Here is a 27435-nt window from a genome sequence, read left to right as displayed (position 1 = left end):
CACTTCAAAAAGCACTAGAAAATGGTTTGAGAGAAAGCACTGGAGACTTCTAAAGTGGCCAGCAATGAGTCCAGACCTGAATCCCATAGAACACCTGTGGAGAGATCTCAAAATGGCAGTTTGGAGAAGGCACCCTTCAAATCTCAGGGACCTGGAGCAGTTTGCCAAAGAAGAATGGTCTAAAATTCCAGCAGGGCATTGTAAGAAACTCACTGATGGTTACCGGAAGCGGTTGTTCGCAGTTATTTTGTCTAAAGGTTGTGCTACCAAGTATTAGGCTGAGGGTGCCAATACTTTTGTCCGGCCCATTTTTGGAGTTTTGTGTAAAATAATAATTGATTTGACTTTTTTTTCATTCTCTTTTGTGTTTTTTCATTGCAAGCAAAATAAATGAAGATATTAATACCAAAGCATTTGTGATTGCAATAATTTTCTGGAAGAAATTGAGTATTATCTGACAGAATTGCAGGGGTGTCAATACTTTTGGCCAGCACTGTATTTGTGAAATGCCTTAAGCAATTATTTCTATCTTAACATTTAACATATTTTGCTGAATTTTTACAATTTAAAGTCTTGATCAAATTTATATCCAGGTGAGAATAAAACTGATCTGACTTGCCATTGGTGGAGAGGAGGAAGTAGGCAGCATTTTGTTGAGGCAGCCAGCGGATCTTGTTGATCTTCTCCTCGATTTCCAGGCTTTTCAGGTAGTCAAACTCAGGCTCATGGCTCTGAAAGGTGCTGTAAACGTTGTACTCCCCCCGCCGGTGTGGCTGATTTTTACTCTGCAAACAGAAAACGGGTGTGATAAACGGTCAGTTTAGTTTATGTCTATGATCAAGTAAGCAAATCAATGACAGGCAGCTGTTTGTGATGTGATGAATAAAATAATATAACTTTATAACTTCACTACGCATATAGCCTATAGACAGACTGAATTATAGAGCTGAAAAGAATAACTACATCATATTCAGTTTTTTGTTTTTGTGCAGTTAATTTTGTAGTTCTTGGTCATTTGTGGCTGAAAGCCCAGGACCTCTGGCAGTTGTACTGCAATGCAGTGGCACATCACTGCTTTTAAGTGTACATTGTTTCTCCTGACATTTTCTGCAGGCAAGAGAAACAGAGCATGATCTTTAGCCACAAAAACAGTCCACGGCGGTGGAATATCTCAATAGCGATCAGTCTGTGGAAGCCCTAAGGGTCAGCTTTCTCCTCATGAAGCATCCGAATCAATTGGCCAAAATCAGACGAACTGAAAGATGTTGGACACCTTAATGGGAACAGATTTAACCTCAGTGGGGGGTGGGGGTTAAAAGGGGTGTGTGTGTGTGGTGGGGTGAGCAGGAGATGCCTCTCTGCTGTGGGAGATTAACAGATACCGTGAAACAGCTTTAAAGAAGATAATGATCAAGGCAACAGCAGGATAAGAGAAAAGGGCCACAGTGAACCATATGCATCTTTGACACACCAGGCACAGTATTTTAGATAATACACTTATAAAGAGTTCTGTAAATTTGCAAGAACAGATTTGGGCTGAAATTAATGTAGTAATGCTTACATTTTTAGGTAACAGCATGGGTGTTACCTAAAAATGTATTTTTGCTTGACACAAAGGAATATAAAACCGAACGGTTTTCAACTCTATTTCAACATAAGAGACTGCCTCAGATAAGCCACTGAGCTAAAACTACAGCTAACATTAACCTGAGCCTAACCTATTTAATGATAAGTCACGCTATCTATGGCCTCTCACTCATATCCCTGAAGACGTCTTAAGAAACACGATCACAGGCAGTGCTTCAGAGTAGGAAAGTATAACACAAAATACTTGCTTGCAAATACAAGCATTCATGTGTTTTTTTTTTTATTATTAAATGAAACAAAATACAAATATCCAAAAGTATTACTGAATGACTTAGAAATAATGTTTATTAAGAGCATAAAATTAATTGTGTATTCAAATGACCACTATCATGTGCTGAAAAAAAAAGCAAAAAAAAGGCAAAGTGTATGAACCAGATACCGATGGTACTGCTTTCATGAACTTCATAATAAAAACTAGAGCTGTCAGGTTTTAATCAGTTGGTTGAGTAATGACAGACCAGTCTGAGTCAGTTTTGAACAAATTATTTTGCACTCAAAGCTTGATGATGTGGTTTGAGTCGGGTTTGGGTTTGACCCAATGGGCCTCATTCACCTGTATCTTCCTAAGAAGAAGAAATTTCTTAAGAACAGTTGATGAATGAAGCCCACTGTTGATGGGTCTGGTTGGGCTCAGACTGTATTCAGGTGTAATATATCAGACTTTTAACTGACTTGGACTTCAGGCTAAAATCCCTTTGCTTTGAGTGACACAATACCTTAATTATGTTTATTTATTAAAATATATGACTGACCATTCCATTTTGTCACTAACAAAGAAATCATAAACTTTATCAAATATTTCAGTAGTGATCGTTTCTTTATTTACAATTGTAGCTAATTTTGCTCAAAAAACAAAAATTGCAAACATTTCTCTTTCCTGGCACTGCAGTTCGAACTAAATCAGTAGAATTGTCTATATTTAGTAAAGTTATATACAGTAAACCAATGGACACTAAATTTTTCCTCCACCCATTTTTCTTTTTTTACTCCACCACCATCTCACATCTACATCATCTCATATGTACCCACAGATTTTGAAATGTAAGAAACTTCAGTAAGGTAAAACGTAGGAGCAGCCAAGGTCAGGGTAGAACAGTGTGATATGGAGAGAGAATTAGCAGACTGTATTAACAAGGTCTCATTCAAAATTAGCTTTCTAATTCTGATGGTTGACAATTGTTAGAATACTATCAGTCAAAAGGCAGAGGTTTTTTTTACAAAATGTTGAAGCAGGGGCAGTACTGAGGTAGAATACATCTAAATATATTCCACTCATTATACATTTGCACATGAATGGAAAAGCCACCTAGACAGCTATGTGCAAAACACCCAGTTAGCATGCTGTATTATTCAGATGTAAGAAGCAATTTTGAAACTTATGTGGTCATTGCTGGTTAACGATAATGAAGTTCATATAAGTGATTTTGCAGTTAATGCTCTTGATCTAATGATCTTTTGTTTCAGGCACTGTGCAGAAAGAAAGACAATCTACGAATAACACATACATAAAGACTAGTCATGTTGCTACTAAGATGTATTTGAAACCTAATCAATGTAATATGTCAGCTATGTTTTTAAAAAGTCAGCATTTTTCTACATTAAAACATTTCATAAATGCATTGAATACATATGAAAATTAAGGGTGTGATTGAGATGCTAAAATCTGTTTTGTTTAGAAAATTTAAATAATTAAAATTATTAAGTAAGAAAAGTAAAATATAAATATTTCCTTGAAGTTAAATATTTCAAAACTGAAAAATGCATTACTCGCTATGGTAAGTCTTGTAGGTCTGGCATGAATGACAGGTAGAACTTAAACAGATATATAAAAATGTGTTGTCCATGGTGACAGTGAGTTTAATGGGGGTCCGCTCCGATTAGAGCACAGAATATGTACTTACTTCCTGCTCTCTCTGGAACACCACCACTCGACCTCCTTTGTCCCCTGTGGCCAGGAGCTCTCCGGTGGAGTTGAACTCGACCGTGGATATGATGTCAGCTGGGGAAAGAGCATAAAAGACAAAACACTAATGTTATGAATGAGTTCCACACAGTATACAGTCAAAATATCCTGAAAGGTGTCTCTGCCTGTCTGAGCTGCCTGCATTTCAAACAGTTTTGTGCCACATGCATTGACAGTATGTCAGAGGAACTTACACCACCTGATTATCCAGCCTCAGCTTATGAATTCACTGGGGTGGCCTAGGCAGCCATCTCATGTCACACATGATGAAAGGCACCTTCAAGACGATGTCGAGACCGATCAGTTCTCTCTTCAACCTACCCCCTCCAAAAACCTCTTCGCTACCGCGTCACTGTTCTATTGATATGCATATCATTTCTCCAAATAAGACCTAGTAGAATAATTCCAGTCTGGATAATGTCGAGACAAGGGTCATCTCAGTAGGCACAAGACTGACATGTACTACAGATAGCTCTGGTCGAAAAACAGATGCACCCAGGGTATTTTTATTTAACAATGTACAGATGGTATATGACAAAGGATCCTGTAAATTTTGGTCTTTTCCCTTCTCTAATAAACCCACTCTTAACTCAAGAAGAGCTTGTTAATTAGATGCCTATGTGCATCAGAACTGTTAAAGGCAGGGAAAACACTAATGCCTTGCCCCAAGTGGTGTGGATTCATATGAGAAAACAGCATCACAAAGTTGGAGCATTAGCATTTTTACACTGTTTTTCAAACATTTTCTGTTCACACAATAGGAAAGATGACAAAACAAAGTCTATAACAGCGTTAAGTATGCAGAGGTCTGACATACAGTATTAAACAGTGCTTTGTCTCGAATACAGGAAGGCTATGTGCAACCGTAAACGAAAACAATACATATCAGGGACAAAAAAGTCATGCTCCATTCTAGATGTGCTGGTACTGAGAACATGTGACAATCTGGGGCTCTTACATGATGGACATGTGCTCTTTTTCGGACCTAAATCGTATCCCATCCGAGATGTGGGGGAGGCTTTAGTTTGCTTACATTATCACCAAATAGGCGAACACAGTGTATGGTTTTAAATACACCATTCAATAATATCGAACCATTTATCTAACAATTTCTAAATGCTAAACAGCTACAGACAGTGGTGCTGGTTAGCACTAATAATCAGCTTAGCTAACATGATAACAGCTCTTCTAACAATACTACCTGACTTCATTCTGAGGGAATGAAGTCGAGCAGCTGGTTTTAAAGGGACAGCAAGGTGAAATTAAACCTGTTTTTGGTGTTTGATCTGTAGCTTGATTGGCTATCTTAATGTTAGCTTTGCGAGCAGGTTACAGAGCTAAACAGTGTCACATGTATTACAGTACCGGTTTGATTCTGACTGACTGGTGCTCTGCCGACACAATTTTAGATGATAAAAACTAAAGTCTCACAGAGCAAACGTTGAATGAGTGACAGAAAGCCTGTTCTGTGGTGTTTGGGACCATAATATTTTAGTTAGCAGACCAAATGTGCCACACAACACAGGCTTGGTTCCAGCCAACTGATGCTAAAATGACACTTGTTTAGAGGATATGTTGTAGTGTTCAGTCAGTTGCCTGGATTGTTTTTAATTGTTTTTAAGGTGCGCACACAAGCAGTGGTGCTCAGCGACTATGAGCTCTGTTCAGTTCCTCAGCTTATAATGAACACAATGAAAGGTAGTCAGTCTTATAGATAAACAGATCTCAACTAACATTAAAAGGTGTTTGTATGATAATAAACTGATGCCAAGCGTGGTTAATGATGGTGAATGTTTCATAAATTTAGTAAAATTTTATTCTACAAATTAACATGAACTTGATGTTTAGCGCTTTTACTGCATGCACTCTACAGCAGGGCTCTGCTACATAACTGTGAAATATAGTCATCATTTTTAAATGCCGCCTTCATTTTTAATACTGTAGTCTACTGTGTTTACTGTCATACCGTCCAACCCTAAAGCGGATCATGTCTGGATTTCATTTGACTCCAGGAAAAGCCAGATGTAAACACCTAATGTGAGTGGATTACAATCAGAACACTCAAACATCCTGAAGTGGACAGAGACGAATCTTGATGACGCTCAACAGAAGCATAAAAGGAATGTGTTTCCTATATCCACATACAATTACATATGTCATAATGGTCTGCTGAGTACTAAGTACTAGCAGGTAAAGGATTAACAAAGAAACGCAAGAGAATACAAAAGGCTAGAGTTATACTGAAATAGAACCTATTCTAAAACATCTACCCAAAAAAGAAGTGCCTTGTTACACGCCAGACCAAAGAAAGCATGCAAAATGTACTGCATCGTATATAGCTGCATCGTAATGGGTAAAAAGCAATTCCAAGCAAGACGGATATATGTCTTTTCAAAAGGGAAATTGAAATTGCATCTCATCTGGTCACACTGGGGACTCATTTTAGTGAAGATTGCAAATAGAATCCGGCCAAAATATATTCAGATGTACCGGAAATACTGATAACTGATACCAGATGTACAGATATGTCTGTGTCCTTCACGTTTGCAACCTTTGTATACTCAAAAGTCCAAAAATGTCAAAAATGTAAACACTCATGGCAAAATCTTTTTAAAGAAGAGCCATTAAACAACCACATGTACAAGCAAGAAGAATGGTTATAAAGTCACTGCTGTCACATGCTGGACTAAATGCTCATCAAAATATCTTGTCTATGAATACAACCCAGTGAACATGGCACACGCATAAAGTAAATAATATATGTTGGGCATTAATTCACAGACTAAATACTGAATGACCATATTTTGGTATAATTCACTTTGCACTTTGCACTTTGCACTGCAACTTTCCAAAAAGCCTTCTTCTCACGTAGATATTTCCGTTGCAGTTTTTGCTGCAAGCCTTCTCCCAACTGGCCCCCTTTTCTGTTGCTGCCTCACCTGTGTCTGGGAACAGCATGCTCTAAATAACGAACACGAATACCAATGTCAGCGACCCACATCCAAGCCCACAAATGGCCGAAGCTGCTTCAGAGAGCCTCACTGCTAGATGTATTCCATTGTCAGAAGTTACTGTGTCTAATCTCTTGCCCACCAGAGGGGAAAAGTAGGCCAGAGTGGGATGTTTAATTAAGGCAGCCCCTCAAATACCCAAGAACCCCAAAGAACCACAGCTCAGGAAGCTTTCTTGCAGTGGTCTGTGGTCCTGTCTGTTGCACTGTCACCAAATACGTCTGTGTCCATGTCTGTACACGGATCAATGTTTTCTCCTGATTTATTATGCTAACAGAAGGCCTTTATTTACTCATTTGGTTCCTCGATGTTCTTGCTGGTTAACCAGACATGGGCCACTGATACCCTAAAGATAATTATTAGCTTCACAAAAATGTATTAAACAAAAAAACTCATCTTGTAAAGATAAGCCTCCTACCCACGGTATCCTCAGCTAACCCAGAACGTTCCTGATTTACATCACCATTTAAAAAAAAGCTGACTTAGCTAGCACATGAGCATACTCCTTTTTAGCTGTAACAGACATCATATAATCACGCACACAGATACAAAAGGGCAACAAAAGAGAACTACGGATGACTATTCTATAGACCCATAAATGCTTTTTTCACTAGAAAACCTTGATTATAACTCCCTGAACTGTGTGGAAGGCTACAGTTTCCTACCTTTGACACATCTTCCTTGGTCCTCTTCAAGGAGATGCATCTGTTTCCCTTGCTTTGGAATGCACTGTTGCTATGCAATCCTTCCGAGAGAGAAAAGGCACTGTGTCTGCTGCGCTAGCTGCAATTCTCTCTCTCTCCCTCACCCTCTCTATCTATCACGCTCTCTTCTCCCGTCTTGCTATCACAGGTAGCTATATTTGTAATAGTACTGCATCACCTCACATTTGATCAGCTCTCTCCTCACAATTTCACAGCGCACCCAACGCTTCCAAAAGCAGTCTGCCGGCCATCATTTACATGAATCCGAGGCAAACAAACATGATGAGGCTTCTAAATAATCCCTTTGTTCCTTCAGGAGCTCGTCATAAACAGAGAGAGTGAAGAGTGAGTGTGGAGGGGGGTGTGAAGAGAGAGAGCAAAAGAGAATCAGAGAGAGAGAAAGCGCTAGATTGCTGTTTTTCACCCCCGACACATTTCCATGGGCTTTTATATGGTCTCTGTGGAGAATTTAAGTGCAGGTTTCCATGACAACCCTTTCCGGACTAAAGAAAAAAAAAAAAAAAAAAAAAAAAAAACAAGCTTTATGCGCAGATTTTGTTCTTGAGGTTTGAGCTGGCAGAACACCAAGAGAATTTGGAGCATTAACATCCAACTCAGTTGGCACATAACTCCATTATGGGAGAATTTCATGACTGGTGCAGACTACTGAGCCAACATCTAGCACTGTACTCCACAAGCAGTGGCAGAAGTGCTTACGCTTTTACGATTCAGAAGCTTGGAAAAAAAGAAGCTACTGCCCAGACTATGCTTTCGACACCCTTTGAATTTGTCCACAAACCTTATGTAAGCGCTCTCATTAACTGTGTTGGATCCAACAGGCTTAGCCACAAGAGGTGGCCAAAGTGCTTAGCAGCCGACCTGCACCGTACCCCATCTCAGCACAGACACAGGGCGATGTAATCAAATATCTGCAATGACTGACAGTAACCCAACACCAATTCTTGACAGGTGATAATATCCATGCTGGAAAAGAGAATTCAGAAAACTAGGTTGTAGCCTAATTAAACAGCTTGCCAAATAACAATGGCTGTCACGACTACTCCAGGGACAGCCAAAACTCATTTTTCTTTGAATGCTCTTTAATGTTTCTGAAAGAGTACCCCAATACTTCTTAATACCATTTTAAAAAGAAAAATATTTACATTTCAAAATTAGCATTTTACATTACATTTCAAAATTTTCTTAATTAAATTACTGTTTTTTTTATTTGTACCACCTAATTTTACACATTTATACATCCTTTTTTATGAAGGATAACCCAAAGAGATGTGCGTTAATGTTGTGTCAAACATGGAAAGAGTGTAACTGCATTTCTGATACAGACGTCCTTAATGTCCTTACATATGTGTTTTCATAGTTTAACTGTTTATATCAATAGCAAAGTTCACATTTCATTGCTAACTGAGTGGTTCAAGGTTCAAGTTCCATCATGAGTTAAATAACTTTGATGTGACAAGCATTAGCAAAACTGATTATCAAGCCAGCTATCTCTATTTGTCTCCGTCTCCCAGCTGCACTGCAACCAAAGAAGTGACTAAGTCCATTCTACTGTTTGGCCTTTTTTTTAAATGCTCTATTTCATGATCACTAGATAACTACCACAAGTGACAGGAACAGTATCACAATACTTATGTGTAAAAACGTATTTATTTATTAGGGTCCAAGCACAAAGTGCTGGAACCATATTGTAATTGTTAGAAATTTTCTTCTTCTTTTTCTACACTAAAGCTGATTGTGCAAACCAGTCATACAGACATGAAACTTGATCAATAGGTAGTAGTCCCTCCCAATACTCAGGCGCTCAAGCTCAGCCCAACTGGCCTGATGGTGGCACTATAGCAAAGGTCTGTACATTTAGGGCCAGTGATTCTGTACCGTTTTCCATAGAAACAAAGTGTTTTCTTCTCCTCATTAGTTATGTCATCGCCCACAAAACAGCTATTTTGGCCATGTTAAAAATCTCTGTAGATTTTAAGGTAGTTTGCATTTTAAGCAAAATCTCACAAATTTTTGAGTGAGAACTAGTCCCTGAGTCTGCACAAATCTGTTATCAATGGAATCCTAAGAAGCTGAACTTTAGTAATTATCCAAAAATGTAGGAATTTCATCACTGCGTATTTTTCAGGCCCTACACGAAAAAGTGGGTGGAGCTCAAATTTAAAAAATCATGCATATAGAGCTGTAACTCAGAAACGCATTGACTTATTGTTACAAAACTATATAGGTGTGTACGCTATGGCAGTCGTAGACAAATTTCTGAGTTTGATGGGGCTGCATCGCTAGGTGGTGCTAAAACAAGTAAAAAGTGTTACGCAACCAAAGGTTGTTCGATTAACATGAAAATTGGCACAGTGTTACAATGTCTTGGATTAGCATCTATGAGACTGATATCGTCTTAAAAAAAAACATGGCCCGTCAGCAGTCAATCAGATTTCAGCAGATATATGACAGTCATGGTCAATCACCATGAAACTTAGGTTTCTCCAGGTATGGACTCTCTACTACTCACTGAAGTATGACAGATATTGGCCATTGGGGGCAATGCTTATGTTTTAAATCAGTAAAATGAATAAAATTCTTATACCATACAGAAAATAAATATACAATGTATCTTAAATAATGCTCCAAAGTGAACTTGACAATGACTTGTCAAGTGCAATGACTTGGCAAATGCAAGTCATTTACTAATTATTACCATTTTTCTACAAATGCACATTGTTTGAATATGACTTGTCATATTCTAGTCCTCATAAAACTAGTCCTACAGTTTACACCTTATCATCTCAAATTGGTCCAAAACTAAAGCAAATGTTGACAAAAGACTCAAGTTTTCAGACTAAACCACTTTGCCCTTAAGACTTGTTTGACTAAAATGTACCGGTAATCGAACACTGCGATTTCTATATATGTTCATGACAGTAGCGCTATGACAATAAGGCACTGTCCAACTGACACCAAACTTGGTACACCTGCTCAATGCTTAACACTGAAACAAAGATTAGTGGGCATATGACAATTGGAGGTGCTAAAACAATCATTCCATATGCTGAGCTTATATGCAAATTAATTACACTATAAAACAACAATTTCAAACATGTATTCCAAAAAACACAACAGATGTTGCTTCAGTGTCTGTCATACATACACACCGAAGAAGTCGTCATTCTACTGCAACATATAAAACACATACATGCGTACATTTGCACACCATTTAATTGAATCATAAGTCTATTTGAACAATTTATAAAATGAGTATTACCAATAAGTAGATCACCAAAACAGCAACCTCTAATATAATGTCCTTAATACTATGAGGATCTCAAAGATGAACTCCAACTACAGCAGCGTGTTAAAGTAATTGGCAGCTATAGCTGCGAAATCAGCTAATTTGTACCCTGTCTGATGTCTGTCTCATAAGTCAAAAAAATTATAAAATGATCATTTCCAATAAGTAGTCCAAAAAAAAAAAAACACAATTTGGTATAAAGTCTGTCATACTATAAACCATTTTGTCATGATTGGCTCCTCCCACTCCATGTGCCTTTTTGTTTTGGTTTGTCCATGTGCGTTTGTTTTGGTTTAAGTCCTGCCCCCTGTTTGGTTACTCCGCCCCTGATTGTGTTCACCTGTCCCTCGTTACCCTTTGTTATTTAAGCCTTACATTTTTCAACGACAATGTAAGTTCATATATATATATATATATATATATATATATATATATATATATAATATATACACACACACCCACACACAAATCTTTACTGACACGGACCCAAGGAGGATCATGGCCAAAAGAGCATCGTTGGACGAACTTGCAAAGTAAACTTGGATCCCGCAAATCGCCGCTTGCAACTATAATAATTTTTTGCTGTTACTGACGTCAACATCAACCATCAAAACAATGGTTGTTATAGGACAATATTGGGTACATTTCCCTTTATCTCTGCTGGATATTTCCATATCATTACATACTGGCTGATGAAATTTCTCGGCATTTAGGCAATCTGATGGTTCGAATGTATATGGGTCACTGACGTGTAATTTTTTTATTATTTCCCCCCAAAATTATTTAATAAATACATTATGTATCAAATTATTCAAACAATATCTCTTTTATGTAAAACAATTTTCACAGGAACCACATAAAATTCATTTTAGTTTCTTTTAGACTGCAAAATCTACAAATGTTAGGTGGTGCCACTGTCCAAATGTACGTTGATTAAGTAAACTATCAAAACAGGTAAATTTTACATTAAATTAAAATTTTACATTAAATTTTAAATAAAATAATTTTTCATGATTTTATATTTAATTACTTTAAAATACAAACCATGTTGCAAAATAAAGCAACTTTTAAAAATACTCAACACACAGTAAGGCAGTTCTTACTTTCACCAATTGTCAAGCAGCACAGACGAAAAAAAAAAAAAAAAACCTATTATGAGCTTTTACGAAAGACGGACCAGGGTACTGCAACATAAAGAAGACAACCAAGTGACCTTCATAGGTCAATGTGAAGGTCAGTGGAGCTTTCATAACTTTTTTTTAAAACTATCATTTCTGAGTCGAGGTTAGAATGTTTTAATTTACAAAGTCAGGTGGAATGACCTCAGGAAAACCATGAAATGTGTGGTTATTGTAATTAAGATATAAAATACACATAGATATAAATCCAAATATACGTGCAGATGTTAAAAATGGTCAATTCGGAAAACCTTTGTATTGGACCATATAACAACATATTAACACATCAATGTGAATAATAAAACTGTGATAATTAATTTTTAATGTCATGGCTGCACAGTGTTCCTAAAATAGGACAACTCGTCTGAGCTGCAGATTTTATACTGGTGTTACACTAACAATGGTACAGCTTAGTGAATGCTTGTCCATGGTAACAAAAGGGGAGCTATTGTGTGCTGGGTTAAAGAGTGTTCTTTCAGACTGTCAAAGAACTTTTATGTAAGAGTTCTTGATGCTCTTGTACAGATACTCACTTTCTCCTAATGGACACCCTGATGTGTCTACTTTTTCTTGTTCTTTATCTTTCTTCCACACACATATGAACACTCAAACCCAGCAGTGATAAGCTATTTCACTCATTTATATTCGCACTTGCTCTTTTTCCTCATGAAAAGGCATTACGCATCACACCCTGAGAAAGAGCTGGAGTTTTCTCCAGAGCTGGAGTAGAACAGAGGACTTTCTATGACCCACTTTGCCACAGATGTGTTCTCCCAGCGGATTGTTCACAGAATGCCTCGTACCTTGCACACATGTGTAGACACACATACAAGCATCACAGGTCAAGATCACTTCACCTGATGTACTGGTCTATTGACATGTCAAACAACCATATTACAGAATACAAAGCATCATAGGGTGTAGCACATAGTCGAGGTGGACTGGGGGCAGAAATAATTACATCTAAATCATATTCTGATTCCTCACGGAAGCTGAATTCCAAATGAGTTCTCAGAGACGCGAAACATGCTGACCTAATTAGGCCCCAGGAGAATCCAATTTTCTAACTTCTTTTTGGAGCATTTTTCATCGTTATCATCAGCAGGGAGCAGGGTGAGGGGGGGGATGAAAAAACGGAACACAATTAAACATTCAAGGCGATATGAAGATGCTTCAGGGTGGATACCTTGTTATCGTGAGGAAAAAAATCATGTGAAGCCGTTTTATGAGCTGTGTGCGGGCTTGTCGCATATACCCCACTTTGATCGCGCCTTTTTTTTTGTAGCCTATATAAAACGGTGAAAGGGTTAATGGAGTGAAGCTTCGATCTGCCATGAAAAGGAGGCTTACATACTCGGCAGCCAAAGTGTTATTAGGATGTGGGATTCCCCTGTCATTATTAACACATTAAGCATGTGAGGAAATGAAAGGGAAAAGCTAATTAATGGAGCCTGTCTGATGAGTGAAGTGCTACCGAGGCTTTGTCCTGTGATCATGCCCAGTCTGGCACACACGTTCACACATATACACACATACACACACTCTGACACACACACTCTGAGTAGGAAACAAAGAGGCTCATTCCTGCCTGCTCCTGAAGCATACTATGTTATTTTTTGTCTTTTCTATCAAAATGCTGCGTTGGAGCCATTTGGAGTTGTGCTATATACGAAAACTTTTTGCTGTCAGGTATGAATCTTTCATAAAGACTAAAAATAAAATAAATAAATAAATGTAGAAAATGGAAACTTCTGTCACCAGCCTTATTAGAGTTGTTGATGTAACACCTATGATTTGTTCAATAAATTGATTTCCTGCTTTATTTTATTCTTTTATTTATTTGTTTTAATCCAACTCTTAAAAATACACTCAATTGACATTACTGTGCCACAATGAATAAATGAAAATCATGACTGCGGTCAGCATACTTAATTCATAAACTGTATAAATCACCTCAAATAACTGCAATCAGGTGATCATGTAAGAATTGTGACAGGCCTACTGATAATACCAGCCAATATAATGTGCTTAAAACTTAAACATACTCTAACTGTTTCAGTTAAGTAGTATTTTATTAAAGTTACACAATGTAAGTTTTGGGGATTTGGAGACCTCTCTGGTGAAAATGTGTAACTGTATACAACATGAGAGAGAACATTCTGCAATGTTGGCTGTGCTTCGGAACTCTTCCCTGAGCAGATGAATCCGATGATTTGGAAGTGTGAAAGAGTATTCAACGAGCACACTGAGCATAACAATGAGCAAGGTTTATCACATTAGAGGTGCAGATTTCAACTTTAAAGTCAAATCTGTACTTTATTACCAGGATTTTTATGAATACAAATAAATCTTTGATAAAACTTCAATACTGGCTAAAAATGACATACACTGAACCCCAGACTGAATGGGTGCACCAAGAATCTATAAAAAGTATAGAGGAGCTAATGTTTCTTTCCATTCACTTTATATGGCATGGTCATCTCTCATCATATGTCTTTGTTTGCATACATTTTTTTGTAAGTTTCTCTTTTCTCTCGTCCTTCTGTCACATGTTGCCATGCAAGATTTCAATTTGGCTTTCAAAGGGGACCATAAACCTGCCAGGCTTTGACCAACACTGTCTTGCCTTTGACACTTGAATGGACAGCCTAGTAGACCTTGAGTTGGAGCGAGACAATAAATCACAAAGCCAGCAGAGCTCACAAATTCTGTGAGGTTAGAGGTCGCCATGCTGCATGAGTGGAGCATCCCCAATAACAGAAATCCATTTCAAATAATAACACGGGCTACGAAAAAAGGAGCAAGTTCATCACAGAGCCCAAGCACTGCTTGCTCTCGTATTATTACAAACGTGCAAGAGAGATTGCAGATCCAGTGTGCCCCGCCAGCCATGTTCGCCTGGGTGATTGCAGAGGAGATTGGATCCCTCTGTGTCTTCTGTATACACAGAATCAGCAGGAGATGAAAGTCTAAAATTAGAATGAACGGATGCAGATACCACTGGATCCCAGGATGGCCTGAAATTGATGTGGAGAGGGTAGCAGGGGCATGAGTATAAAAGAAGCAGGCCATTTCATTATTAAAATGAGAGATGATGTGTTTTCCTGATTTCATTTTTGCCCATTTGAAAGGCAACAGGAATCTGTCAGGAAATTATTTCATTTTTTAATAAAATGTTTTAAGGATTCAGGGAAACAGCTCTGATTTTTTTTTTTCCCTGACATAATCCTGCATGCATAAAAACATCCAAGGAAACTGAAAAAAGGCTATCTGCCACAACTGGCTGACCACAAGAGAAGAGATGGGGTGTGGGGCGAGTAGCAATTTGACATTATACTGAAAAGGCAGATGTGCATTGCCGACCACAATAAAGTGGTTTGCCGACAAAAAGCAAAATAAATAAATAAATAAATAAATAAAATCTGAGAGCGAATGTCTCACCTAGTGATGCACTGAACTGAAAACATGCTGGACTGAATATCAATCAATCAATCAATCAATCAATAAATAAATATTACAGTATGTAGATCATGGCATGTGCCACATTTCCAACAATCCGTTGTCGGAAAGAGAAGAGTTGGTTCATTTTAGACAATGAATTCCATTATTTGGTTTTTTTTTTTGTTTTTTTTTTTTTGCACTTGCACTTCTATAGACGGTGTGCCATGCTAGTCACTTCCTTTCTGGTAGGTTTGCTATATTCTGCATATCAAGCGTAATGTTGTGTTCTCAATTGGTATCAAGCATGCAGTGGAGAAGTCCTTGGACGTTGTACCTCTCTTGATACTCAACATGAACAGTGACTTCAAAACACTTGTGTAATGTATCTTGTATAATGTATAATGCACTTTAAAATGGTTCCACATGACTGACAATTTTACTGCTTATCTGTTGCTGCACAAATCATCCAAGCACAAAAGAGTGAAGAAAAAAAAACAGCATTTTAAAATATTGATTAGCACTTCAATGTAGGCTTATTTGATCTCTGTTGTATATTGGTCCCAAGTCTTAACCATTATAAACCTTCTTCTAAAGCTATTAAACCATGCCCACACTCTAGGTAACATCTGCTGTAGAATCTTGTGGTTAATGTAATGGATCAAATATCAAAAATATGCCGTAGTTGGGTGGCTGTTGACTGTTGCACAAGTACAGCAGGTAGAACACTAAATTAGATTGACATGAAACTAGGGTTTCATGCATTGCTAAACACCTGCATGTTTAAGAGATTACTGTGTGAGGTTGCTGAATTACGTGCGTCAAACGGATTGACTCCAGGATAATCGCACCAATCGCATCCTGTCCCTGCTTGGCAGATACAAAAACACACTCTAAACCATGTCATTGTCTACTCAGTTCAGACTGAGCCATCTTTTCTTTCACAACAAAAATGCCTCCAAAACAGAACTAAAATCTGACTTGGTTGGTTCATGGAATTATGTACATTATGTATATTTGGTATGCTCTCTTTAGGCCCTATTGATAACTGGAATTATGTTGCTAAGAGATTACATATTTCTGCTGAACAAAACCTTTAAATCTCCCAAATGCTAACTTTACAGGAGCAAGAAAAACATACTTTTTATTTTTAATGTACATCAGTGGAACCAGACTTTTTGCCAAGCCATTTTATTTTCAGTCTAAATGGCCATAAAGTACAAGACGTTCATTTTTCAGGAGATGGTTCTACAAATAGTGGATTTAAGATAATCCACTTGCATAAGGGAGGGGAAAATCAAAAGAAAAAAAAACAGATACAGAGAATATATAGAGAAATGGGACTTCTAACAAACATTCAAGACCCGGAAGACCACCAAAAATGTCATCATTACATAAACAGCACATGTCTGCTTCTGAACCCAACCTACTGGACCACCATGGGTTCAGGCTAATACCATCCACTGATGGTCAATGCCAGTAATGGCTAAAGCACAAGGCGTACAGTGTCACAGAGGTTTCCCACCGCTACCTCCTGTTCTGGGCCATACTGACCTGGTGCACTAAGTGGCTTAGACAGCCCTGCTAATCTTGCATTCGGTGACCGACAACATAACACAACACCCATAATTCCCTCCTGTGGTTATAAATAACCAATCCCTTTTAGCCTGCAGCCATGTAGCACACCACCATAGGCACAACTTCAAACAAATCCATTGTTTGGTTTAAAATGGTATTCAATTGTCAAGGCGAGATAGCACATCAGTACAGGGCAATCAATACATGCGCTAATTCATTGTTTCACTCAAAGCAGTTGAAGCTCATATAGCACAGCATTAAACTGTAATTCCTTTTTGGACACATTAACTTTAGCTGTTAACTTAAAACGAGCATTTCATTGCTAATGGATCATTTAGAATACACAGTTTCTTTTAGTGAGAAAACAACAGTAAAACACATGCCTCTAGTTAAAGAGGAATAATACAGCGTTTTGGATATGGATCTCAGCTCCTGAGGTGAAGGTCAATCTTGCAATCTGATTTTCCGCATCTGTGATACAGAACATGATGCAGGACATTAAATCCTAAGAGAGGTCTATTTTCATTGTCTGCTTATGTCTTGAACCCAACAGCACACCAAAACTAGGGATGCACAATGACATCGGAATCACATTAGTATCTGGCAGTAATTACTTTAAAAAAGGAATATCGGCATTGCTGAGTTTGATGATGTATTTACTGTACTCATGTTTAGGCGATTACGTGCTAAAATGTCAGTATTTAATTTATTTTACTGCACTTATAACTCTACAGAAAACCCTAACTCCCTCCAATGCAAATACAGATGGATGTAGTGCCAATTTATACATTTTGTTTTATGTATCAGCATCAACAGAAATGTACACAAATAGCACTGATTCCCAGAAGTGCATTCCTAAACAAAACTATATCCAACATCCACGTTTTATATATCCAACATTCCGAGGAAGGAAGATAAACGCACAGAGAAATGCAATTCTCTATAAAACATGCTACTAAAACTAACCCTGGCATTAAATTTGTGAAAACCTAGAATACTGCTGTGTCTGAACAAAGCTGTGCTGAATGTTAATGCAGACAATAAAATATAGCAAGCAGCAAATATTTAAAGGTATAACTGTGTTTTGGTGAACACCCCCCCCCCCCTTTCAAAGAACACTACTCGCTCCCTCGCTCACTGTGCTGAGCGCATCATGCAGAGGAGGATTTTCTTTGGGAATAATGAACGTGCCTCCTGGGGCTGAAGCTAAAATATTTCTTTTCATGAATAAATCTGATGGAGTGGCCGGGGGGTGTTTGCCTTGGCAGCAGTGCTTACCGAGGCCCAGTCAATAACAACCAGGCCCGTCTTCCCCGTCTAATGATCCAGAGAGATTACATGTCTGCTAGGAGGGAGCTAGAGCAGCAGACAGTTTGGTCAGAGTTCTTTGCCCACCCACTGTCTGCTGTCAGAAAGGCCACAAGCCTAAAGCAAGCACTGCAAGGTCTGAGTTGAGCTACCAAAAATAGAGATGAGTTAGACTGAGGTCCGAGCCAGTATGAGTGGAAAGGCTCAAAATGCATATACAACTTTATTAAATTAAAAAGTGCATTTGGCTCCTAAAATGATGAATGTTCATCAATTGTATGTAGGTGATATTATTTTATACTGCAACTAACATGAGCCAAGATCTTCTGATTGTATTTAAATAACTATTCAATACAGATAGGCTGGAATGAAACAGCAAGGCTGAAATTTGATCTTTTAGTAACCCCTCCTTTTTCTATAGAGTAAAACTGTTTGTGACAACATCCATTGTAAAAAGCACTATACAAATAAATTTGATTTGATAAAATGAACTGATCAAAGAAAAATGATAATGAGGCCGCATGAACGAGAGAGTTCTCAAGTTAATAAATCTTCAACTGATCTCCAAATCCTATCTGAAATGTTCGCTGGTATAACAGGTGATGTCTCCTTCCCCAAGTCAGAGCGGAGGACGACGTACTTAGCTTCACTGCCACAAACAGAAACATGAGACCTCTTGCTGAGCTCCATTTTTCTGATCTGAGTGTAACTGATTCAAGTGTACACATATTTTCATTCTCTTTTTCCATATTCGTGGCAAATCTGTTGGCTAAGCTCTATCTGTAGACAAGCTCTACTGCTTGTATGTTTACAAACTTGCACTGCATTGCAGCTTTCCCAACCGCAAATTGACCCTCAGAGAACCACTATATCAAAAACATGCCATCAGGTTAAACACATTCTGACTGCTATTCCCTGGTTCCCCATATTTCAGTTTCCTCACTGCAGGCACATACTCTGTGGCACTGGCCCCTCATTGTTCCCTGCCAGAGGCTTGTCAGAAGCTTTAGTCTGGTGGGTATGGGGTAAGGGGGAGGCTGGATGCTGACTGGGGGAATTGCAGTGAATATAAAGGGGGGGTTTTGCTGAGCTCAGGGACTGTAGCCGCACTCCACGTTCCACTGCAGCAGTGGAGATTCGCCCCAGTCAGATTCGCTTGACATAAATAACCTTCCACATTGATAGGAAGAGAGCAGCCAAATCGATCCTGGTTTACAACAGTGCAGTGCAAACCAGACGCATATAAAGTTCACTTCTAGACGGCTTACGCTAAGCATACATAAACTATGGGAACTATATTACTGGAAAAGCGCTTAACTTAATTGTGTTTTGCAGTGATCGGCATTGATTGAATGCCTGCTGTTGGTAAACAATGCTCCCTCTCTACATTATGTGGACCAAGTACCAACACCATAAATGTTATGACATTTATATATTAAATATTAAAATAGCATCTTTATGTATAGTAGGTTTAGTAGGTAAGCTAAAAAGCAGTGTTTGAAATAAAGGTTGGACAATGAAAATTGTAACTATGATTATCAGCCCATACCAAATACTTTTCTTTAAATCTATCTTTAGAATTAGCCATATTTAACTGAAGCATTTCATTTAAGAAGAGCATCAAAAAAGTAGTGTGTCAAGCTACTGGATCAGATTCATTCTTTTTTTCCTGATATCCAATCCGGCAATGCTGATTCCTGGTATTGGGGCAGTGCCATCTCTAGTTTTTAATGTGTTAAAATGAAAAAGATAACTGATTGTTAGTTACATAACAGTTGTTAGTGGAATAGGCAGGTTTATGATTCAAATGGAAGAACATTTCTGGGCTCTATGCACAAGAACGCACCTTGGCAATTACTTATGCTGGATGTCAACTACAACAATGAAGAGTGCTGTTAAAAACAGTGGTGTGTTGACTACTTTTCAAGAAGGTACTAATGCTATAAAGACATACATCTGCAAACAAGATGCAAAACTGATTTAATCCATGTTTTTGGAGACACAGTGTATTGCATAGCAGTGTAAGGAAATCACATATGGGTGTGACAAATTATAGAAGGACATGTAGATGACAACAGCTTTTAAAAAGCTACTGAGGTACATTTAGCCAAAGCTAACTCTGGCCGTGGCATTTCTGTTCATTTTATCTTGGCCTAGTAATGAGTGGAAAATCTAACTTTAGAACTCTGGAAAACAGACCTTTCAGTAGCATATCATTGCAATCATTTTATTAGCTTTTTAATTTTTGGTAATATAATCATGAATACATTAGAGTTCTCAACACCTTGGTTTAAACAAAACCAGGGGCTGTATTACAGAGACATAGAGTTCTGTCCTAATTTGTCTGTTCAGACTATTAAGTCTCAGAAAAACTAAATACTGCAGTGGATATTGTGTATTGTGAAAATGTCCTGAAGCACTAAGCTATATTTTTGCCATATTGCCCACCCTTACATGCACATATACACTGAAAGTTATGAGAAAAGTCAGAGATGGTCTTATAGTGCCGGAGGGCATAGGGGAGGGAGTTAGAAAGGGTAGTCAAAAAGAGCCATCAGCAATCCGATTTAATGAGCCTGCACGAGACGGAACGAAGCTGCTACAGAATAACAGTTAAGTTCATAATCTTATCCTAACTCAAAAAAACTGTATAACAGAAATATCCTAACTAGACTAAATTCTGTCCTAATTTAAAGAAAACTCCAGAGGTGCCATCAAACAGACAGCATAATTCACTACAGCTAGCATACTCATGCTACATTTATCTACGCTGATAGTGGTGCTTTGACTTATGAAGTCTTTTTCTTTTGTATTAGCATTTTAAAAATGCCAGACAGTGCAGACATGATCTCCGCCATCCCCTTTTATTACCTTCGTGTGTTGATGTTGATGATAACTCATCAGAAAGTATTTCAGGGATGGTGGTAAATAATGAGAAGACAGACCTGAACATGCTGCTGTTTGGAAAACTGAAACTGGAGAGTGGTAACACTCTGATAACGCTCATGAGCCATTTTCACAATATTCTTAACTGCAGGTTTATCTGTCTTTTGTTTTGTTTGACCTTTTCTACATCTGTAACAGTAGCTAGCAGCTATCTGGATAAATATCTTGATTATTTGATCAATTTCAGCTGTGCATATGTTTGGTTGCTATGTAACAGACATGACAGTTGATTGTTGACTTCGACTGAGTCGGTTTAGACTTCTTAACTGGAGATAAAATGCCTAAATTAAGATAAGATTTGATTCTGTAATGTCTTATCAGTTAATGGTAATCAGTTAATGGTAATCACCTACTAATGATGGTTATCGATTATCAGTCAAAACAATGTGGCAAAATTCTGTATACTTGATCAGAATATATAGCAATATAATAGAAATATGATTTTTTTGTTTCATGTCATACAGTCCTTATGCATAGCAATGACTGTTGCTATACAGATGTAATGTAATGCTTAAAAAGAATCTAATGTTTCTACACATTACACATCAGGCTAATGCTTTTGGTTTACGCTGCATGATATTCCATGCCAGTTGTAATTATTAAGCTGAAATGGTGTGTGAGAGAGAGCGAGAGAGAGAGAGAGAGAGAGAATAAATGTGACATCTGGGGCACATTAATGACTCTCGATGTAAACTCTCCAGGACTTGTCCATAACCCAGCCAGCATCAACGTCCTCTCTACAGCAGCCTGTGCACTGGCACAGTTCTTCTCAATTATGCCAACATCTGCAGCTGCTTGTGTCTCTAATGTGCCTTTATTGCATCCATACGCTAGAGTTAAAGAGGGTGTCTGCTGCTGGGCTGACATGCATGCACAAAACACAGGTGTTTCCCAGACTCTGTTGTGTCAGACTCCACTAAGTCAAATGCTATGGTCAGGACAGCTGATGCTAGGCTGGTCCTCCTTATTACCTGGTTTGCGCTGTTGGAACCTGCATCATTTGGATGGGTTTTGACCGCTGCAATCCAGACTCTCATGGCAGCTGCCAAATGCATAATGAGTTTGAGTGGGTATGTGCAGTGGAGAGACTGAAACCAGCAGGGCCCTATTTAGCCTGAGTTCTTCCCTGTTTCAATTTTTCAGTCTCTAGTGTGGAGGTTGCAGACATTGCATTAGCATCGGAAATTGAAAAAGGTAACACAGGCTGCATGGGGAGCAAGCGCTGCATCAGTGGCCAGCAGAAAAGAAATGTCATCATGTAATTAAAAAAATGCTTCTTCGTACATCTTAATTATAAACTGAACTAGATTTTGAACATATTAGCAGAAGTAAAGGGAAATGCCTATTTCAATGATTGTGATATACCATGCAGATTTCTTTGTAGATATTGCCTTAGGTCCTGTGAAGCCCTAAACACCCTGCTAAGATCATAAACGGTGAGCTCTTTACAAGTCAACTGAGTCTTTTGAGGGCACATATAGGGGATAATGGAGTCATTAAAAGAAATTTCTTTTGCTTTAATGGTTCAGAGCCTGCTCCTTCAGCACCACTCTCCATCAAGGCATAAAAAGTACTTGTTTTAATGAGCTCATTGTAACAACCCAGAGAGACAACAGATGAGTAAAGAGCTCCAACCGAAAGCACATGGCTCCTGGAGTCAGATGCAGTCTTTCAGAATATTTCCTAAAAGAGGCCAAAACACCATGAGCATTTGTTACTACATCATGCGATGCTATAGCTAGGCCTGCACGATTGACACAGAATGAACATTTTACTGTACATGTTTGATCTTTGAAGTGAACAAGTAAGCCCTAGGCTGAAGGAGCTTAGCACACAAATAGGGCAAGCCCTAGCTCTATGAGCAATCCCTGTGGGTTTGGGTTAAGAGTTAGACTGAATGTGTCTTCTCAGCCGATGAGTTAGATGTAGAGAGGGATTAGGCTAGCTATATATAACCGCAGTAATCGTGTCCCATATTTGTTGTGTGTTGAGGCTTTCCTTGCAAGCAAAGCATCTCGAATGGCGCATTATGTCGGGGGTATCATCTAGAGGCCTCTCCTCAAGAATAACAGGCAAATTGTTCCCTAGCTGAGCAGTGTCGCGTATGGAAGAACTGCACCAACAAAGATCGGGACAACAATATTAATGTGCTCAATAACTTGATTATAACTTAATTATAACTTGATTTGTGTCTTTGAAGTTAAAAGGTGAAAGGCACTCCCTATGTTCCATCTACACTGCGCAATAATGAGCTTGCAGTTTGTTTATAAAATCTTTATGAGATTTTAACAAATCCGTTGAGATAAGGGGATTTCTGAAAAATATATTACACATCAGTGGCAATCACGTAATTCCAAACAAGCTTTTAATACTCTCTAAACATGAAAATTATATTCCCTTCATTTACAAGCTTTAAATTACTAGTGAATCATAGTTTGTTACAGTATTTTCAGTACTTGATTTAATGATCGGAGCCAAACAGTGTCACTTTTGCAGCTTTTAGAAATGTTGCTTATTAACTGATAAGTGAGACAGACTCCTGCATAGAAGAATAACATCAGGATGATAGTCGCATGAAATGAAATGAAGAAAGAACAGCTTGGCTGTCATATACCATGCATATAGGGATGGGCATTCAGTGTATACATACAAATAGGGCCTGGCAATGTGACAATATCTATCGTTATCATGATAAATTATGTCACAATACACTTCAATATGATTTTCTGAAGATATGCATATCATAGGTAAGGAACACTGATGAACTGCGCATTTCATTACAAAGAGAGCAAAGCTGGTTGCTGGTTAACTAGATTAGGTGCAACACAGTATGCCAAACAATGAAAATAAATTGTGTTTCTAATATTACTTTATAAAATGTAGAACTACTGGTTATTTTATCTTTGCTTCAACTGATTAGACGTCTGAAAAAAAATTGATATAACATGTATCATCAACATTTTTTGAAGCATGGCATTATTCTATTTTTCCCAAATCACCCAGTTCTAGGCAATAATGTTTTATCATGATAATAATGTTTTTTTGTAGTGTCACTTTTCTGAGTGCATTGTGGTTATCGTCAGTACTTAAAGAAGGATTGACTATGTTTTACTAAAAAGTGAGTATACTTAAGCCTGTTTAACTGAATTCAGTTCAGTACCGTTTATGAAACAGAGAAAATCACTGTAGTTGTAGGTTTATTATTCTTACAGTGTGTTTTACATGTGGCACAACAGGTTCTAATTTGTCTGTTCAGACTATTAAATCTCAGAAGAACAAAATACTGCAGTGGATATTGTGTATTGTGAAAATGTCCTGAAGCATATATTTTTGCCATATCGCCCACCCCTACATGCACATATACACTGAAAGCCATTAGAAAATTCAGAGATGGTCATATAGTGCCGAAGGGCATAGGGGAAGCGAGTTAGAAAGGGTAGTCAGAAAGAGCCATCAGCAATCCGGTTTAATGAGCCTGCACGAGAGGGCCACAATCTGCTTATAGTACAGCCTCCCCACTGTCCCTCCCCCTCAGACCCAGTCTCCAGCAAAGACGCACTACTGTAACACTAACTCAGGGTCAAGGGTTCTGAAGGGTGTGCCTCTCATCTGCGCCAGTTTATCAAGGGAGGATGGCCATTACAAAAGGGTCCACTGAGAGAGGAGATGTGCTTATCTACAGGGTCACTGTATCACTATCAGATTACCAGTGAGGGTTTCCCATTTCTGTAGAACACAGCAAAACAAGAGGGAACTTCTTGGCCATGCATGACGATTTTGGTTGTATCATACAATGACACTGTGGCTGTAATTGTAGATTATATCAGTAATTAAGTAATCTAATGATCATTCTGCTGATTGAGTGCTTAGAGTTTAAAAAGGCAAAAAAATAAAAAATCAAGTAAATCAGTAAAAATAAATTAAAAATTTGAGTTGATGCTTTTTAGGTCTAAAGGGTTATGATACTACTTTTGGGTCACCTTCAACTAGTAACCCTCAAAACATTTGTTTTTATGTTGATAAAGCTGTAGCACTATAGGTTTCTTAATAAATAAATAAGATCTCATGGACCTTCAACTTCCTTCTATTAGTGATTAAGTGTAAGGTTTCCAAATGCTGAAGAAGCTTAGTCAGCCTCATTAGGCATGCTTCAAGCACGAAGATGGCAACGTATCTGGGGAGAGACGGTGTATCTTGGCATCTATAATCAAGTGCTGGGGTAATGAATAATCTCTTAAGTCTGCAAGACAGCCCACACTTCCATTTTTAATTTGTCTGGCCATGCTGGGCACTGGGAGCTTTAGTATCTTCTAGTATCTTAGTCAATTTCATCTTTACCTGATATCAGTGGCAAATGAACAAAATTTTCTGAACGTTTTCTAGCAAGCCATAGATAGTACATAGTGAACTCTACTCAATGCCTAGAAGGTCTGTCAGATGGGATCAGAAATCAATACGTAAATAAATAAACAAAGAAAATAGGCAGGATTCATAACTACACTCTAAGTCAATGTTATGCCTCCTAATTCTGCAAAAGAGCAGGCGTCCAGATTTGGAGTGTTGGCTAGCCAGCCCAAGCCTGCCATTTGAAGCAGATCATACTGTTACCTCACATGAGAATGTTTTTCTGCGCATAGCATTATTCAGTAGACTTATCACTTTCAGAATGATTGAGCTGCTAAAAGCTGTTGGATGCTTGCAAATGTCCAGGATAAAATTTAAACCTCTAATTAAAGCCAAAATATAACAATGCTGTGTTGTTTGTCAATGGACAACAATGGCATGTTCTTTCAGTTTGTGCATATGCTAAAACAATGACCACTTTTTTAATCACCTCCCCCACCTTGGGACAAAAAGAGGTGGAGGGCACATAAGGTGTACCGGGACCTTCCAAAGAGCACTTCCAGAAACCAGGAGCAATTTTTCCGCTATTTGCCAGTGACTCTCATCCTGGTTTCTATTTACTTATTGTTTACAGGCAACATTCACAAAGCAAGTACTTTTCCTCAGACTATTATTCTAAATCACCACTATAACAGATGTGGATCTTTACATAATGGTCATACAGAAAAACAATGTCTTTCAATGTAACAGATATGAAGTGTGAGAATTGGCTACCAGTCAGAAAAACTGTGGTTCAAAGGGAAAGAATGCAATACAAAACTACGATTAAATCTGAAAAAAAAAAAAAATGACAAGAAGCAATTCTGAACCACAAAATTAAAATCTGTTCATCAAGCCTGCAGTTTGAATAGGCTGTAGCTTTTGAGATTCCTTAGAAAACTGTTCCACCTGATGGTCTAAGGGCCTAATGCAGAATGGACAGCATCTGGAGCCAATAAGATTACAGGATGAGCTCAATTAGTCTAAAAAAAAGAAGTCATCATGCTATTGGAGAGTGCCATTAGATAGTTGGGACATTTGAAGAGAGTCATGGAAGACAATGGTACTTGGTGAAAAAGGCATACATACGCAAACATCCACACACCTTCACGCATCCGCCAGACCTTATTAATGCAATAATTATGCAGATGAATGCCTGCTGCTTCTTGTAAACACAGGCAAATTCTACCGGGATTTAACCCATGCAGAGACAGACAAAGGGATTCCCACCAAAGCATATGTCTCAGACTGAAAGTAAACATGTACAGTGTGAGCACAGCACATAAATATTCACCCCACAATTATGAAGAGCCGATGCCAATCAAAACCCAACATACATATGCTAACTTAATCCTAGGTGATCCAACACATGGCACACCCTCATGTACACCCTTTTATTTGTAGTAAGCTGCTTTTGCTCTTTTTGAGAGTCGTGCTTCTTCACAAAGTAAGGATTTTAAGAGCGTTTCTCTCTGAGATGTGTGCCTGCACAAAAAAAAAACACAATGTTTTTAGGTCAGCCAGATCCCTGGTTAATAACATATTTCAGCATACTTTATCTATCGCTCCAGCATCCCCCTCTGTCTATTTTTCAAACATCCTTCTTTTCCCTTTGAACTTCTGCACTGTCCCAAAAGACAGTCTTATTTTTGTCTTTTGCTGAAGTTGGAGATGGGGGGAGCATCTCTCAAGATACCCAATACTGTACTTACACGACCCCAGCCTTCAGTGTAGACGTGCAGTTTTAGTGCATCGTTTCATATCATTTTACAAAGATACTGGAAGTTGTGGTTTGTTTGTGGAGCTCAGTGATGAGTAAAATTTCACATGCAAAGTCCCAGAAGCCTAGAGCTGAGACCAGTTTCCTTTATGCACTGAGTTTTGTTTCTGATGCACGTTTCATTTGTGATTCTTAACATTTTCGATGCACTCTTATTGTCACTTGAGCATCTCTGACCAATCCTCCTAAGGG

The 27435-nt window shown here is 38.3% G+C and overlaps 1 protein-coding gene across 3 annotated transcripts in view; it reads right to left on the bottom strand.

The window, feature by feature from the left end:
• The window catches only part of ppp2r2bb (protein phosphatase 2, regulatory subunit B, beta b), an 89510-nt gene that overhangs the window by 19277 nt on the left and 42798 nt on the right, over positions 1-27435 (bottom strand). For 2 of the 3 annotated variants that reach the window (XM_017721250.2, XM_017721251.2), the window contains exons 2-3: positions 3549-3646; positions 620-785 (exon numbers count right to left, since the gene is read on the bottom strand). In XM_017721250.2, coding sequence (XP_017576739.1) covers positions 620-785; positions 3549-3646 — 264 coding nt within the window. Of the gene's footprint in view, positions 1-619; positions 786-3548; positions 3647-7286; positions 7484-27435 lie in introns of those variants that run through there. The other variant, XM_017721252.2, reaches the window with a different exon arrangement.

Source organism: Pygocentrus nattereri, chromosome 16 (genome assembly GCF_015220715.1).
Source record: "Pygocentrus nattereri isolate fPygNat1 chromosome 16, fPygNat1.pri, whole genome shotgun sequence".
NCBI classification, from domain to species: Eukaryota; Metazoa; Chordata; class Actinopteri; order Characiformes; family Serrasalmidae; genus Pygocentrus; species Pygocentrus nattereri.
This window is presented reverse-complemented; position numbering and strand designations above follow the sequence as displayed.